A 16,863-nucleotide genomic window follows, 5' to 3' on the forward strand; every position below is an offset into this window, starting at 1 on the left:
TTTTAAATAAAAGTTAGGTCATTTTCTTCTGACATTCCCACCTGCCTCTCCAGCACAAGTATGCTATGTAACTCTATACATTCATAATGCTTAAAAGGGACAGTCAACAACTTTTTACACTGTGGCAACGAGGGATCAAGGCTGCACTCACTCCCAGTATAATGGCTCATGTGATGTAGGGCCAGGCTGTCAGGATAAAACAAGGTAACCGATTTAAAACTGTGTGAAACTAGACATGCAGAGATAAAGCTGGCATTATGCAAATATAGCACATAGAACTGAAAGTGATACATTGAAGTGCAAACATCACTTCCATATCTCTTGAAATGAAAACAGGAAGAGGAAATGTATGTATCATACCTGTCGAGAGATGGAGCTGTTGGGGGAATCTGGCACAGAAGATATAAGGTTGGCGGTGCTCTTTTTGTGAACACTGTTCATACCAGGCATTTTAGTGATTTTGCAAGCCTTGCTGCTAGCAGTAGAGTTTTTCCGTTTCTTGCCCTCCGTTTTGTCAAACGGAAGTGGCAGAGAAGCTGTGTTATGTGCTGCCAGTGTGTGCTCCCTTGGATGATGTACCAGAGAAGACACTGACAGACTTGAGTCAATACTGCTAACGACCATGCTCATGTGTTTTATAGAGTCTGTTGAGCTACCAGACATAGAAGTCCTTCCTGGAGGTTCCATTTTGGCACTAAGTGGACTAGTTCCATTGTTTGCATTGTGCAGAGACACACTGTTATAGGAAGAAGTTGCCTGGTAAGAGTTCAACGTCGTACTTGAGTTCAAGACACAGTTTTTCTTGTGTGACCCTGAAAACGAAGAAGATGTAGATGTCTGCAAAGGTGAGGAAGATGAGGAAGGCGTAGGAGGCTTTTTCTTTTTGTTACTTAAAGGCTCTTCACCCCTTAAAGATAGGTCTTTAACTTTCGGAGACTTGCTGGGCTTGGTTTTAGATGGCTTGTGGGATGGTGAGGGGGTAGTGAGTGGCACAGGCGATACAGATGAAGGAGCTTTGAAAGTGGAGTCCATGATGTTCAGAGAGGACGTGACATGAGGAAAAGTTGTTGTGTGCGAAGTCACAGAGTTTGTGTCAGAAGATGTCACAAAGCACGTGTTTGATAATACGCTAGAGTTCACAATGTATGACTGGGTGACTCTTGAGTTAGCAGGTGGAGAGGGAAGGTAAACTGAATTAGGGCTGCTGAAAGGTTGCAAAATTGATGAAGAAAAAGAACCACTTATATGTGCGGCCGGAGAAGGCATCGGGCTATCCACAGCTGGAGGAATTTTCCTTTAAAAAAATAAAAAATGGTAGTGTTAACACGTAGTAGTAGTAGATCAAGCCTAGTAAACATTCTCTAATGCATGAGAAACTTTTTGTAAAGTAAAAAACGGAAGAATCGTATTTTTTTAGGATAAAGAAAACATGACATATTCATAAGCAACTTACAATTTGAGATTTATATTTTCTTTTTTAATTAAGTATAGATTAGGTGTGGGGTCACACTGCCAAGCTAGGGGTAAACTTGTTTGTGAACGATGTGTGTACACAGTTTGGAGCTAAACAGTTAAGCAGATAATAAATACATTAGTGTGAGCTTTCGATTTTGCCGTTCCTGCAGCTACATAACAGTTTATTGATTAAACTAAGCAAATCCCTAGTTTATCTGAGATGGTGACATTTTAATTGGCATCATTTTATAGTTAACATTTCAAATGTTGACATCTCAGTAAGATAGGGCTTGACAGAGTTGTTTCAAATCTATGAGCTGACCAAAAAATTTAGGAGCCAAAATGTTTTGGGTAGAAATATGAACATGGAATCAGCTGAAAACACACAGCAATCGTGTGGTTCATTAACCAAACTGAGTTGGTCTCTGCAGCAAAGGGGTGGGGAGGTATGTCCTTTCAAAGCATTATTAACGATACCTAGGGAGGGTTTGAAACTTTAAAAAAAAAAAAAATAGACAAGCTTTTAAAAACCAAAAAAAAAAAAAAAAAAGTTTTTACAAATACAGTAATTGTACCCTTTACTGCCTGGCTCCAAAAGATGAAAGGACCAGTAAATAGAGTAAATTTTGCATGATAAAAAGACAATGCAATAGCACTTAGTCTGAACCTCAAATGAGTAGAAGATTTTGTTTCCAACAAATTTCAAAGTTAAGTCTATTTCGACTTCTCTTGTATCATATGACAGACATCAGCCAATCAAAAATGCATGTACATATATTCTATGAATTCTTGCACATGCTCAGTAGGATCTGATGACTCAAAGTGTAAATATAAAACGACTGTGCACAAATTGTTAATGGAAGTAAATTGAAAAGTTGTTTAAAATTGCATCTATATGAATCATGAAAATGTAATTTTGACTTGAGTGTCCCTTTAAAGTAAAACTTTAAGGCGGGCTGAATCTCCATCTTTGATTTTTATTCACTGATCATTTATTTGTGTATCGAGTGACAGCACATTATACTACTAGTCTGTACGTTTGGGTTAAACAGGTTACTTCCCTCTTTAAGTAGGGCAGAATAAAAAGTCCAAATCCCAGTATCTATCATTTTAAGAAAACGATACATTGTGTGAATTGTCTTGTGTATACACTTTTCTAAGAGGAAGATAATGAACAAGTTAGGGTAGAGGTAAAGGCAGAATCACACAATGTGAGAATGTCAACATTATACGTAACAGGCTATAAAGACATAAAAAAAAGCTCACAGAGTAAGAGTAGAGGAAGTAGGGAAAGTGTACTGTCATCTGGACTGTCACTGAAACTTGCAGCTAAGCTTGACAGGTTATGATATGTCTGCCTGATTGCTGTTTCTGTTGTGAGTTATGAGCAGGCTAAATGCACTGTAAAGACTCTTCCGCTGGTAATATGAATTGTGGGAAATAGTTGGCTTGCACCACTACCAGTTGAAGGAATGGAGCTTAATCCATGCTGTATGCAGCCTAGCAGTGGCAAGGAGTGCTCATGAGGGTGAATCCAGAGAAAGAAGCATGCCTACAAAGATTCTCACCCACAAGATGAATGATGCCTCTGAAGTTCTGGTGAAGGTAGTGGTGGGGCATGTATTAATGATGGTAGCAGTGCAAACGGCCAAGCCTAAAGATTTAACAATCATATTTAACTCCAAAATGCTGTAGAAGAGCACCTACACCGAAAACCCTGCCCAGTAAAAACACTGTAGAAGGTCACACTTTTTACAACAGCCAGAAAATAACTGAGTTTGAAGAAGATGAAATTGGAAGAAGGTGACTAGAGGATGTTGGAATTGTTTTCCTACCATCCTTTAAGTGACTTAGAGCCTGTGTCTTCTAGAAACACAAAATAGTTCTAGCGTGCTGTCATATTATAACACAAGCAAGTCTATAGGAGTCAGTGCTAAATATTTTAGTGGCGATTTCAAAATAAATGATCATAACAACTGTAACAAAAATTGCATCTGCAAGTCCTTGGGTGAGGATGGAACATTACAAAAAACATAAATTATGCTTACCTGATAATTTCATTTCCATCGATGGGAGGAGAGTCCACTGCTTCATTCATTACTTGTGGGAATTAAGAACCTGTCCACCAGGAGGAGGCAAAGACACCCCAGCCAAAGGATTAAATACCTCCCCCATTCCCCTCACCCCCCAGTCATTCTGCCAAGGGAACAAGGAACAGTAGGAGAATTATCAGGGTATAAATGGTGCCAGAAGATTAATATAAATTTAGGTCCGCCCACCGGAGAAACGGGCGGGTGCAGTGGACTCTCCTCCCATCGATGGAAATGAAATTATCAGCTAAGCATAATTTATGTTTTCCATCTTAATGGGAGGAGAGTCCACTGCTTCATTCATTACTTGTGGGAACAAATACCCAAGCTCTAGAGGACACTGAATGAAAAAAAATGGGAGGGTAAAAGCAGGCGGACCCTATACTGAGGGCACCCCAGTCTGCAGAACCTTTCTCCCAAAAGCTGCTTCTGCCAAAGCAAAAACGTAAAGTTTATAAAACTTTGCAAAAGTATGTAAGGAAGACCAAGTGGCTGCCTTACAAATCTGCTCCATAGAGGCCTCATTCTTAAAGGCCCAAGAAAGGCCACAGCTCTAGTCGAGTGAGTCGTAATCCTCTAATGAGGCTTGTGTCCTGCAGTCTTATATGCCAGACAGATCATACTCCTCAACCAAAATGATAGAGAAGTAGCAGAGGCCCTTTGCCCACTGTGCTTCCCCGAATACACAACAAATAAGAACGGAGTCTATCTAAACTCTTTCGTGGCCTGAAGATAAAACTTCAATGCCCAAACCTCGTCCAAATTATGAAGCAAACTCTCCTTAGAAGAAACACTATTTCCTGATTGATGTTACGACTCAACACTACCTTGGGAGAGAATCCTAATCCAGTGCGAAGAACAGCCTTGTCAGCATGAAAAACCAAGTAGGGAGGCTCACATTGCAAGGCTGCCAGCTCAGAGACTCTGCGTGCCGATGCATTAGCCAGTAGTAACAGGACTTTCCATGAAAGAACCTTAAAGGGACAGTCTACACCAGAATGCAGTTTAGCCAATCAGTGATGGCTCCCAGGTAACTTCACGTGCATGAGCACAGTGTTATCTATATGAAAAACATGAACTAACACCCTCTAGAGATGAAAAACCTGTTAAAATGCATTCTTAAGAGGCGGCCTTCAAGAGCATGCATAGGCTTAAACGAAGCCCTCTGCAAAACCTTAAGAACCACGTTTAAGCTCCAGGGAGGAGCCGGATTACTGAAGACAGGTCTGATCCTAACCAGAGCCTGAACAAAGGGCTGAATGTCAGGAATCTCCGCAAGCTTCCTATGCAACTGTACGGATAAAGCCGAAATCTGTCCCCTTAGGGAACTGGCGGCAGGACCTTTATCCACACTGTCCTGGAGAAAAGCCAAGATCCTGGATACCCTGACCTTATGCCAGGGATATCCTTGTTCCTCACACCAGGACAAGTAGGTCCTCCACACCATGTGGTAGATGCGACGAGTGACCGGCTTCCTGGCCTGAACAAGAGTGTCAATCACCCTTTCCGAAAATCCTCTCTTGGCTAAGACTAGTCGTTCAATCTCCATGCAGTCAGCTTAAGAGAATCGAGATTTTGATGTAGAAAGGGACCTTAAACCAGCATATCCCTGCGACAAGGTAACTTCCACGGCGGAGATGACAACATCGCCACCAGATCCACAAACCAATTCCTCCGTGGCCACAATGGAGCAATCAGAATAGCCAAAGCTTGTTCATGCTTGATGCGGGCCACTACCCGAGGTGGAAGAGGTAACGGTGGAAATATGTAAATAAGGTTGAAGTTCCAGGGTACCGCCAAGGCATCTATCAGCTCCGCCTGGGGATCCCTGGATTACGACCCGTATTTGTGTAGCTTGCAATTGATAAGGCAAAATGTAAACAACTTACACAGTTCCAGCGAGATCAAGATAGAGAGAGAGTTAAGTATGAATATAATTAAAATGTCATTTTATTTATTACTTGCATTAAAACATAACCGGCACAGCACACAGAGAGACTCCACCGCTAAGGGGTGGAGTCTCTCTGTGTGCTGTGCCAGTTATGTTGGGAAAGATATGAATGATCGCCGTTCCATTGTCTCAACATGCACAGCTGAAGAGGCCTGAGATGGAACCTGGCGAAATTAATGACATCTATGCTGGATACTATGAGCCCGATCACCTCCATACACCTGGCCACAGGTGTCCTGGAAGATGTCTGGAGAGCTAGACAGTTGGATGCAAGCTTGCAACGTCTCTGATCTGTCAAAAATATCTTCATGACTGAAGAATATATTATCGTAACCAGAAATTCCACCCTGTTGCTGGGGACCAATGAACTCTTTCCTTCGTTTAACTTTCCCCCGTGGGACCGAAGGAGGAGGAGAAGAGCTCTCGAGTGATTCTCCGCAAGACTGTAGGACGGAGCCTGAACCAGGATATCATCCAAATAAGGAGCCACTGCAATTCCTCTGGCTCTCGCTACTGCGAGAAGAGCTCCCAGCACCTTTGTGAAGACTCTTGGGACAGTCGTCAGACCAAACAGAAGGGCGGCAAACTGAAAGTGCTGGACCAGGAAGGCGAACCTTAGAAACCTGAAGTGATCCTTGTGGATTAGAACATGAATGTAAGCGTCCTTCAGGTCTATAGTCGTCAAGAATTGCACTTTTTGAACCAGGGGCAAAATCAACCTGATCATCTCCGTCTTGAACGATGGGACTGACAAAAATATGTTTAGTGCCTTTAGGTCCAGAATTAGAAGGACCGTGCCCTCCTTCTTTGGGACCATGAAAAGGTTTGAATAATACCCCAGACCTCTTTCTGCCAGAGTGACTGGGACGATTACCCTGAGAGATGAGAGATCCCTCACATACCTCAGGAAGGCGTCTCTCTTTTCTGATCTTGAAGATATGTTTGACAGGAGAAATCTGCCTCTGGGCGGATAAGACTTGAAACCTATCCTGTAACCCTGGGAAACGACCTCCAGAACCCAAGGGTCTATAACGTCTCTTCTCCAGGGCTCCGCAAAAAGAGATAGTCTGCCCCCTACATGATCCGATGACTGACCGGGGGCCACCCCTTCATGCCGACTTTTATTCGGCGGGCTTCTTGTTCTGCTTGGACTTGTTCCAAGAGTTAGTTGGCTTCCAAGAGCCCTTGGATTGCTCTGACTTTGCGGCAGGCTGCTGACGCTGAGACTTGTCCGCACAAAAGGAACGAAAAGTAGATCCCTTTGGTTTAGCCTTCTTATCCTGAGGCAAGAAGGCACCCTTGCAACCCGTGACCGTAAAGATGAAAGAATCCAGGCCCGGGCCAAACAAAACTTTCCCCTTGAATAGGAGGGAAAGCAAACGAGACTTAGAGGTCATGTCAGCAGACCACGACTTTAGCCACAGAGCCCTGCGGGCTAAAACAGAAAACCCTGATGTCTCAGAATTCAGGCGAATAATCTGCATGTTAGCAACACAAATGAACGAATGTGCCACCTTTAAGGCCTTAATTCGGTCTAGAATTTCGTCGAGAGGAGTCTCCACCTCGACCATCGCTGCTAGTGCATCACACCAGTAGGTAGCCGCGACTGCCACCGCCGGCTAAAAAACAAACCCCGTGAGTTGGAACATCTTCCGCAACATAGACTCCATCTTTTTATCCATGGGTTCCTTGAAGAGGAGCTATCCTCTAGCGGAATAGTCGTTCTCTTAGCAAGCGTGGAGATAGCACCATCCATAGCTCAAGCTGCGCCTCAGGAATGGGGAAAAGCTTTTAAAATGAAGAAGAGGGGGAAAAGGACGAACCCAGTTTCTCCCATTCATTCTTAATAATGTTAGCCATTTTGACTGGAACCGGGAAGGCCTGGGACACAACCATGTCCTCATAGACTCTATCGAGTTTAAAAATTGAAGGCTCCTCAGAGTAGTTTTTGTTCCAGAACCTCCAACGTAGCAAGCACCTCTTTTAGCAGATAGCGCAAATGCTCCAGCCTAAACTTAAAATCAGGCTCCTCTGTGGACGGAGGCCTAGAAGTAACAGAAGTGGCATCCTCCGATAAGTCAGAGTTGTCCTCCTCAGCTGATAATCTGTCCGAGACATCCAGCAGAGTCGAAGACCACTGAGATGGATAGCAGTGCCGTACCTTCTGCTTGCGCTTAGAAGGATGAGGTATCGCATTAATAGCCGCAGAAACCGCCATCTGTAATTGATCAGCGAAGTCTGGAGGCCAAAGGGCCCCTCCCGCAGGAGGATTAGTAGTGCCCTGGGGAACTGCTTGTGTAATTGGAGATGATTGCAGGGAATGCACCTTGCAGGTCGGAGAACCCTCAGAGGTGGACGGCTCAGTTGTACTAAATACTTTATTTATGGAAATATTGTCAAAGCATGTGGAACAGAGTTGCGTCAGCGGTTCGAAAGGAACCTCCTCAAAATACACACAGTTAATAGGTTTAGATAAAAAGGGAGTATCCTCTAACCTATCAGAGTCCTCCATAGCTTACGCCTTTATTATGAACTTGATAAAAAATAAATGGGACCTTTATATCCTAATAGCCGGGGCACTCACCACCTTCTATGACCTGGACTATAAGAAACAGCTCTCGTCTCCTTTGAACGCAGGTCGAGAGAGAGGAAGTTGTATATGCCACACCCGGTCACATGGGAGTGCCATGTAGGACCGCCCCTGCACTCGAGAGGAGGCACCAAAAAGCCTGCCTCAATTTCTCTCTATGAACTGTGTTCCACCCTGACAGAGCCTCATCTCACACAAATGCAGTAGAAAAACACAATAAACAATATTATGCATATTAATATCCCCCATGTTTAACAGCCCCCTTCCGAGGGTATTACCTTAGATTCTATAAAGATAAAAGGAGCCACACTTTGACCCTGTCTTCATGCGTTATCAAATATATATATATATAAATGAAACGATCTTACTAGAATCAACGCCGTTGAACAGGAACACGGCCCTTCAAGTGTGAAAGGGTAGTAGCATCGCTCCTGACATGGACTTGAGAGAAGAAAAGCAGGCAGCCAAACTCATCAACGCTGATTGCTAATGGAGCTGTTAAACTGAGTCGGGATGGGTTCGCAGAAAGACTCTTCCTGCATCTCCAGACTCTAACATTCACCCAAGCTCTGACTACTTAAAACTCCAATCCCATTGCGAAGAGTATTACCCTCCATAAGAGACTACTTCTCTGCCAACCTCCTGTGACGAAAGGCAAAGAATGACTGGGGGATGAGGGGAGGTATTTAATCCTTTGGCTGGGGTGTCTTTGTCTCCTGGTGGCCAGGTTCTTAATAACCACAAGTAATGAATGAAGCAGTGGACTCTCCTCCCATTAAGATGGAAAAGGGCCTCTTTTTTACTATCTCAGTATAGTTATCATTTGTTAACACTTAAAACATTTCAAGTAACCCCCCCCAAAAACAAACAAACAAAAAACAAACATATACTAGGTCAATGTATTATTTAAAAGGGACAAGACTCCAAACAGAGGAGGAAAGGGATTTGGGAGTAGTAATAGATAACAAGCTAAAGATGGGTGCAGTTTGCAGGGCAGCAGCTTCAAAGGCTAATAAGATACTAGCATGTATTAAAAGAGGCATTTATTTAAGGGAGAAAATCATAATTCTGTCAATATATAAATCCCTGGTAAGACCTCACCTTGAGTATGGATTACAGTTCTGGGGACCAATCTCAAAAAAAGACATTGCAGACCTAGAAAAAGTTCAGAGAAGGGCTACAAAGCTAATAAGGTGAATGGAGAATTTAAGCTATGAGTAGAGGCTAGCCAAACTAGGTCTATTTTCTCTAGAAAAAAGGCGCTTGAGAGGTGACATGATTACTTTATATAAATATACTCAAGGCCCATATACAAAGATTGCAGAAGCTATGTTTATTCCAAGAAAATAGTTTGTGACAAGAGGTCACAATTTAAGGTTTGAGGAAAGGAGATTTAATCTCCTGTAATGGAAATTATTTTTCACTGTAAGAACAATACAATTGTGGAACTCATTACCAAAGGAGACAGTGAATGCCAATACCTTAGATATATTTAAATTGTTTGGATACACTTCTGGCTAGAAACAGAATTCATGGATATGATTGTTTGTATTAAATGGGTTACCTTTTAGTGGGATTAATTTAACCTCAACTGGAGCTTTTTTGTAAGTATATTAGATTTGTATTGGTTGAACTTGATGGACTTTAGTCTTCTTTCAACCTCATCTACTATGTTACATATCTATTTTATAATTGTCATTGTTCTTCATTTACAAGAATCTTTTCCTGGCTACTGACCAGATTTCTAAAAGCATTTACTACACGTAGGTCATGATTGCTTCATTTCAGTACAAAGCACTGAAAGCCATGATAAATAACCATTGCTATACAAATATTGTGTGATGGCTTCCATAGGGACCCTCTCTTCAAGCATGCAACTATCACAATTTTTATGTGGCCGACAGTACTAGGTGAAGATATTGTCTCATAATTATGAATTGTATAAATACTCACTTCCACATTTGTGAATTCAAGTGTTTCTCCACCATGGAATTTAATGCGAATCGAAATCGGTCCCACCGTCTATCGAACACATAGTAACCTCTTCCCATCAAACGGCTCCCAAATGAGCAAAACTGCAAAGTAAATGTAACGTGCAAATGTAAATTAAAAGCAATTATTTACAGTAATGTTGCAAGACAGAAAAGTCACCCCATCACTTTTAAAGGAACATTAAACTTTTAAATATTTTCTCTCTTGTATATATAAGGACAACACAAACATTGTGCATTGTATTTTGCATGAAAGGTTGATTTAATGCACTTTAAATTGCAATTGATACTAACTAGAAATATTTGTACACAATGGATAGTCAAAGATCAACTAATTGCTTGTTGATAAGAGCAGAACAACTGATAGTCGAAGATATACTTTAACAACCATAAAAACACAGGAACACTTAGATGCAAAAACATATCTTAACATCCCTTTAAATGAACAGTAAAACCTTGTAATTACAAGATTTTTCTGCATAAAAATAATATAGTGGCTTAGAAATGTTTTACATGCATTATCTTGTTTGCTGCAATTGTTTATTTCTTTATTTATTACATTTTTATTGAAAGTTTGCGAAAAATAAAACATACAATGGTTGCCAAGCAAGAATAATGACAAAAGTTCAATTAAAGAGTAAAGCAAATAATATGAAATGGGTGAATGACACAATATGGACTACTGAAATCTCTATTTTACAGTAATAATATCTTACATGTATGACTATTTGGTTGGACGCTCAAGGGCCACTAGGATATAAGGATGTAATGGTAAAGATATGATAGTCCCATTTGCAGCCACTTTTGGGCCCTATGACATCTAATAAGTAAAAGTATGTCTAGATGATTAATAGAGTGCAACATAACAGTAATAGCAAAGTAATCTCAAATAGCAGGTCCTGGGACATTTGGAATATGCAAAACATGAATTATCTGCAAATATAAATAGACTACATAATCATAACCTCTATTTTATCTAGTTAGGTACCCCTACAGAAAACAAAAAGGAGGCCCTTTAGGACCCCAATAGCATCTTGCTACTAGTACACTGTATAACATATGAACTAGGTGCTTGAAGACACTTACAATTACAATAACAGGATATATGATGAGGGTAAGAGATTATTAGAAAACTGGTTCTCTAACTAAGCTGTGAGTGTGATGGGTATAAAGTTGGGCTCCGTAGGTTGAAGACTAAATCTGATGGACTATTACTACAGTATATAATCTAGACACAGTGAGCAGGGAGGTATCTAGAAGTAACTTTAAGATTAAGTTGAAGGAACATTTTCATCAGAATAGTGTTACAAGTCCAGACACAGCATTTATAAAATGTCCACTGTAATTCTTGGGCATGTCACCGACATATACGCTAGTGAGTTTTGCGTGTAGCAGATATCTCTGTCCGACTCGGTCTCTTCAATTAGCCCACTCCTATTTTTGAGATCCATGTGTTTTTAGAGGAACCATATATTGGTAAGTCTGGATTTGGCTTGGTGGTTTGAGTAATGGTAGGTGAGAGATACGGATCTTCCAACGGAGGTGTTACTTCGAGGCTGCGCCACAGCTGTATCGGAGCGGACTGTGCCTCAAACTGGGCATATCTCACTTGAGAGCTGTAGATCTCAAACTTAGAGGCTCCCAGATAAGTGGATGGGATGTTCTTTGCACTCAGCAGGTAAACAATCTTGTGGGGGTGACAGGCAGTCGAATATCGCACCAAAGGGCCGGCCGCATCCCCGCCAAGTGGATGTTTTCCTGCTTATCTTTAAAGGTTAGTCCGGAGCCATCAGTGTCCTCCACATTAAAATGATGGGGTGCAATCTTGTGTTCCCTAGAGTTCATGAATGATAACCTCCTCATCGCAGTACTCTGAAAGAGTCTTTTCCACATTCTCAGATCTGAGAGTCACCATTAGTTGCTTGAAAACTGCGCAGTTTCATCATACCCCATCTTCAATTATCAGGATAGATTAGTAGAATTCTAGAAAGTCCTGTTGTCTATATAAGGTCTGAGAAATGATTTAGCAGATGAGCACTGCTTTACCCGGCTGATCTCTTAACCGGGGGGGGGGGGGGGGGGTGTGAATTCGAAGCTGCAGAGTTATGTGACTTATAATGGTCGTGGCTTAGTCATGCCCCACCGCTGCAATTGTTTTGAAACTAAACTCTACACACATTATTTGAAAAAGTAAAATCAGGACTTAGTGGAGTAAACAGTTATTATGTTAGCAAAATACATCATTGTTTTGCAGTTTTTAAGTATATTTTGTTACCAAATCTTTAACTCTGTGTAGTAAAACTGTATACTGTTCTTTAAAAGGGACTGTAAAGTCAAAATTAAAATCTCATAGTCAACACAGAGCATGCAGTTTTAAACAACTTTTCAATTTATGTCTTATCTAATCTTTGCCAGTAAAAAAAGTATATGTGTACCGTTTTTAAAAAAATAAAAAATAATCTATCCTTGGAAAAGGGTTAAAGGGAAACTGAACCCAAATTTTTTCTTTCGTGATTCAGATAGAGCATGCAATTTTAAGCAACTTTCTAATTTACTCCTATTATCAATTTTTCTTCATTCTCTTGCTATCTTTATTTGAAAAAGGCATCTAAGCTTTTTTTTGGGTTCAGAACTATGGACAGCAGTTTTTTAGCAAAGGACAACCCAGGTTGTTCACCAAAAATGGGCCGGCATCTAAACTTACATTCTTGCATTTCATATAAATATACCAAGAGAATGAAGAGAATTTGATAAAAGGAGTATATTAGAAAAATGCTTAAAATGTTATGCTCTATCTGAATCACGAAAGAAAAAATGTGGGTTCAGTGTCCCTTTAAATCCGTCCCTATTGTAATGTTTCTACTACAATGCTATGCTGGGCCACTGAGATTAACTTTTTTTTATTCCAATGAACAACCTATCAGTGTCTGTGTGATATGATACACTTGAAGTCCAGCCCTTTGAAAGCCCTATTTAGATAGTGGGTGGGACTGCTCTCTATGTCAAAGTCCAGCCAGAAGAGGAAATTAAGGGGGTGGAGGAACAAAAGATACCCAGTAGTATTATAAATCTTGTATTATAATATATATATATACTCTTTTTAAATTATGCGGTTTTGCTTGTACACATATCTTTCAATGCAACATTCTTAAAGTCTGAAATGTAACATTACTTTAAAGAGTAAATCTAGGTAGGCTTATAGGCCTCATACGTGTGTGCATGTCTTTAGTACTTTATAGCAGTAGTGTCTGCAACAATGCATGTGGTAATTTTATACAATGTTACAAACATTGCTGCTATAGATGGCTAAAAAACATGTGCACACTCCTGAGCTCTTATGAGCCTACCTAGGTTTATTCTGTAAAGGGACACTAAACCCAGAAAAAAGTGATCTCTAATTGCCATATTAATATATTTGCTATTGGTATGTAATTAGCATTGCGTTGCTTATATTTACCCATTCTGAGAAATCCTATTACGAAAATGTATTGATTTCCGAACCCACCGCCGGCAATAACTTAGCATCCTCCAATAGGGGCTGATAACCCAGGTTATCAAGATGGTAGATTCTTGACAATATGCGCATGCGCGATATCCACTATTCGTCATACCATACGTCACTCCAAATAAACCTGCAGACCTGCTTTATCGAGATCAGACAGAGCTGATCACAACATATAGCAGGTAATAATGGAGAGTTGCGAGAATCTCCCTAACAATAACGAGCATTAAATCTATATTGATTTCAACATAGTGAACGGATATGCGCTTGATGATGGGTAGAAATGCGCATGCGTATTGTGACGACATGGCCGGTTAATGAGATGCATGATTTCAGAATACTATTGGCAAGTTATTTGTATAGTGCACGGCCCATATTTAAGGGTTGGATAATATGACATCATCGCTGAAAATAAAAATTAGTTTTTATAATGTTCAGAAACTTCGTTTGACAGTATAAATAGGTATGTGATGATGTATAAATGTGTAGGATATGATATTGATGGTCAGTTGATGCAAAACAAACAAAAGTTTTGAAATCCTTTAAGGAAAGATACCAAGAGAATGAAGCAAATGTAATAATAAAAGTAAATTGGAAAGCTGTTTAATATTGTTTGCTTTATCTGAATTGTGATGGCTACCAAAGAGGGCTGCGTACCAATAGCATGGCTACCAAAGAGGACTGCGTACTAACATCATGGCTACCAAAGGCGGCTGCATACCAACATCATGGCTACCAAAGGCAGCTGTATACCAACATCATGGCTACCAAAGGCGGCTGCATACCAACATCATGGCTACCAAAGGCGGCTGTATACCAACATCATGGCTACCAAAGGCGGCTGCATACCAACATCATGGCTACCAAAGGCGGCTGCATACCAACATCATGGCTACCAAAGGCGGCTGCATACCAACATCATGGCTACCAAAGGCGGCTGTATACCAACATCATGGCTACCAAAGGCGGCTGCATACCAACATCATGGCTACCAAAGAGGGCTGCATACAAACATCATGGCTACCAAAGAGGGCTGCATACAAACATCATGGCTACCAAAGAGGGCTGCATACAAACATCATGGCTACCAAAGAGGGCTGCATACAAACATCATGGCTACAAGGGGTTTAAATATGACAGAAGAAGAAAAAATAAAAATAAAATTTCACTCACTGCTTTTAATTATTCCATCTTTCTCCCTCTAGTATATTACTTACCATTAATGTATGCTTTCTCTAACAGATTTTGCTGTCCCCTATCACCCTTCTGTCAAATTTAATAATAAAACAAAATTTATGCTTACCTGATAAATTTATTTCTTCAAGGTCCACGGGTCCATCTTAATTACTGTTGAGAATATCACTCCTCGCCAGCAGGAGGCGGCAAAGAGCACCACAGTAAAACCCACAAACCCCAGTCATTTGACCGAAAGTAAATGGAGAAAGGAAAGCAACACAAGGTGCGGAGGTGTCTAAGATTTAGTAAAAAATTCTTGAAAAAAAGACAAAAAAAAGGATGGGTCTGTGGATTCACCATATCTTGAAGAAATAAAATTTATCAGGTAAGCATAAATTTAGTTTTCTTCCTAAGATATGGTGAGTCCACGGGTTCATCTTAATTACTGTTGGGAACCAATACCCAAGTTAGAGGACACAGATGAATAGGGGGGTATAAGAACAAGCATGCCTAAATGGAGGGCACCACCGCTAGAAGAAACTTTCTCCCAAAAGCCACCTCAGTCGATGCAAAAGTATCAAATCTGTAAAATTTGGAAAAAGTATGTAAAGCAGACCAAGTTGCAGCCTTGCAAATTTGCTCCATAGAAGCTTAATTTTTGAAAGCCCAATAAGAGGGCTACAGCCCTGGTGGAATGAGCCATTATTCTCTCTGGAGGTTGCTTCCCAGCAGACTCATATGCCAGGCGAATCACACTTCACAACCAAAAAGCAAGGGTAGAAGCAGTAGCTTATGACCTCTACGCTTCCCAGAAAAACAAACAAAGAAAGCAGAAGATTTGCGAAAGTCCTTAGTCGCCTCAAAATAGAACTTAAGAGCACGAACCACATTCAAATTGTGCAACAGAAGTTCTTTATCCGAAGAAGGCTTTAGACACAGGGACAGAACAACAATTTCCTGATTAATATTCTTAGAAGAAACAACTTTGGGAAAAAATCCCAACTGAGTGCGAAGATCCGCCTTATCCGCATGAGTGTTATGCTCGTGGGAAACTCCTCTATCAGACCGATCTCGGCCAGTAGTCTTGTTATCCTGGCGTTGAGCCGGATGATAGGGAATATCCCAGAGCAGAGAAAGTTAGTAAGATGAGGAGAGCTAGACTCACCACAGGCAGGACGGTCCCCAGCAGCAACGGCAGAGCAGTCCAAGGACAGACCACTAGAATGGTCAAGGCAGTCAGGGATCGGCAACAGTAAAGCAGTCCAAGGGCACACCACTAGAATGGTCAAGACAGGCAGGGTTTGGCAACAATAAAGGAGTCCAAGGGCATACCACTAGAATGGTCAAGGCAGGCAGGGTATGGCAACAATATATCAGTCCAGCAATTGAGGGGTTAAACAGGCAGATTAGTCAGACAGGCAGAGTTCAGCAGCAGTAAATCAATCCAGAAATTCAGGGGACAAACAGGCAGAGTAGTCAGCAACAAAAGATCAGTCCAGCAGTTAAAGTGTTAAGGCAGGTAGAGTAGTCAGTAACAGGCAGGATCAGCAACAATGGTATAGAACGATCTGTTACACCCAGGAGCACACAAAGTAACACCTATAATTGGGCAGTGACAGACCGTTAGAGCAGGGTTTAAATAGGTGCAGAATTCGTGCCAGAGAGCTCCCAGCAGCATCAGGAGCGTGCGGCGATAACGTCAGCGCCGCACGCATCCTGAGCCGACACTGCCCCTGGCAACAAGCAGGAAAGAGACGCCAGGTCCGACACTGCCCCTGGCAAGGAGCAGGAAGGAGACGCCACGCCCCTAGAAATGGCTAGAGCGATGCGGCGTGACAATGAGAAAACAGAATTTATGCTTACCTGATAAATTACTTTCTCCAACGGTGTGTCCGGTCCACGGCGTCATCCTTACTTGTGGGATATTCTCTTCCCCAACAGGAAATGGCAAAGAGCCCAGCAAAGCTGGTCACATGATCCCTCCTAGGCTCCGCCTTCCCCAGTCATTCGACCAACGTAAAGGAGGAATATGCATAGGAGAAATCATATGATACCGTGGTGACTGTAGTTAGAGAAAATAATTCATCAGACCTGATTAAAAAACCAGG

General features: G+C 41.4%; 1 protein-coding gene across 3 annotated transcripts in view; it reads right to left on the reverse strand.

Annotated features, from left to right (window-relative positions):
* Positions 1-16,863, reverse strand: part of ATXN7L1 (ataxin 7 like 1) — a 746,759-nt gene that overhangs the window by 156,294 nt on the left and 573,602 nt on the right. For all 3 annotated transcript variants that reach the window (XM_053716561.1, XM_053716562.1, XM_053716563.1), the window contains 2 exons: positions 10,040-10,161; positions 361-1,294 (listed from right to left, as the gene is read on the reverse strand). In XM_053716561.1, the coding sequence (XP_053572536.1) occupies positions 361-1,294; positions 10,040-10,161 (1,056 nt within the window). The remainder of the gene's footprint in view (positions 1-360; positions 1,295-10,039; positions 10,162-16,863) is intronic.

This window comes from Bombina bombina, chromosome 6 (genome assembly GCF_027579735.1).
Source record: "Bombina bombina isolate aBomBom1 chromosome 6, aBomBom1.pri, whole genome shotgun sequence".
In the NCBI taxonomy this organism is placed as follows: domain Eukaryota; kingdom Metazoa; phylum Chordata; class Amphibia; order Anura; family Bombinatoridae; genus Bombina; species Bombina bombina.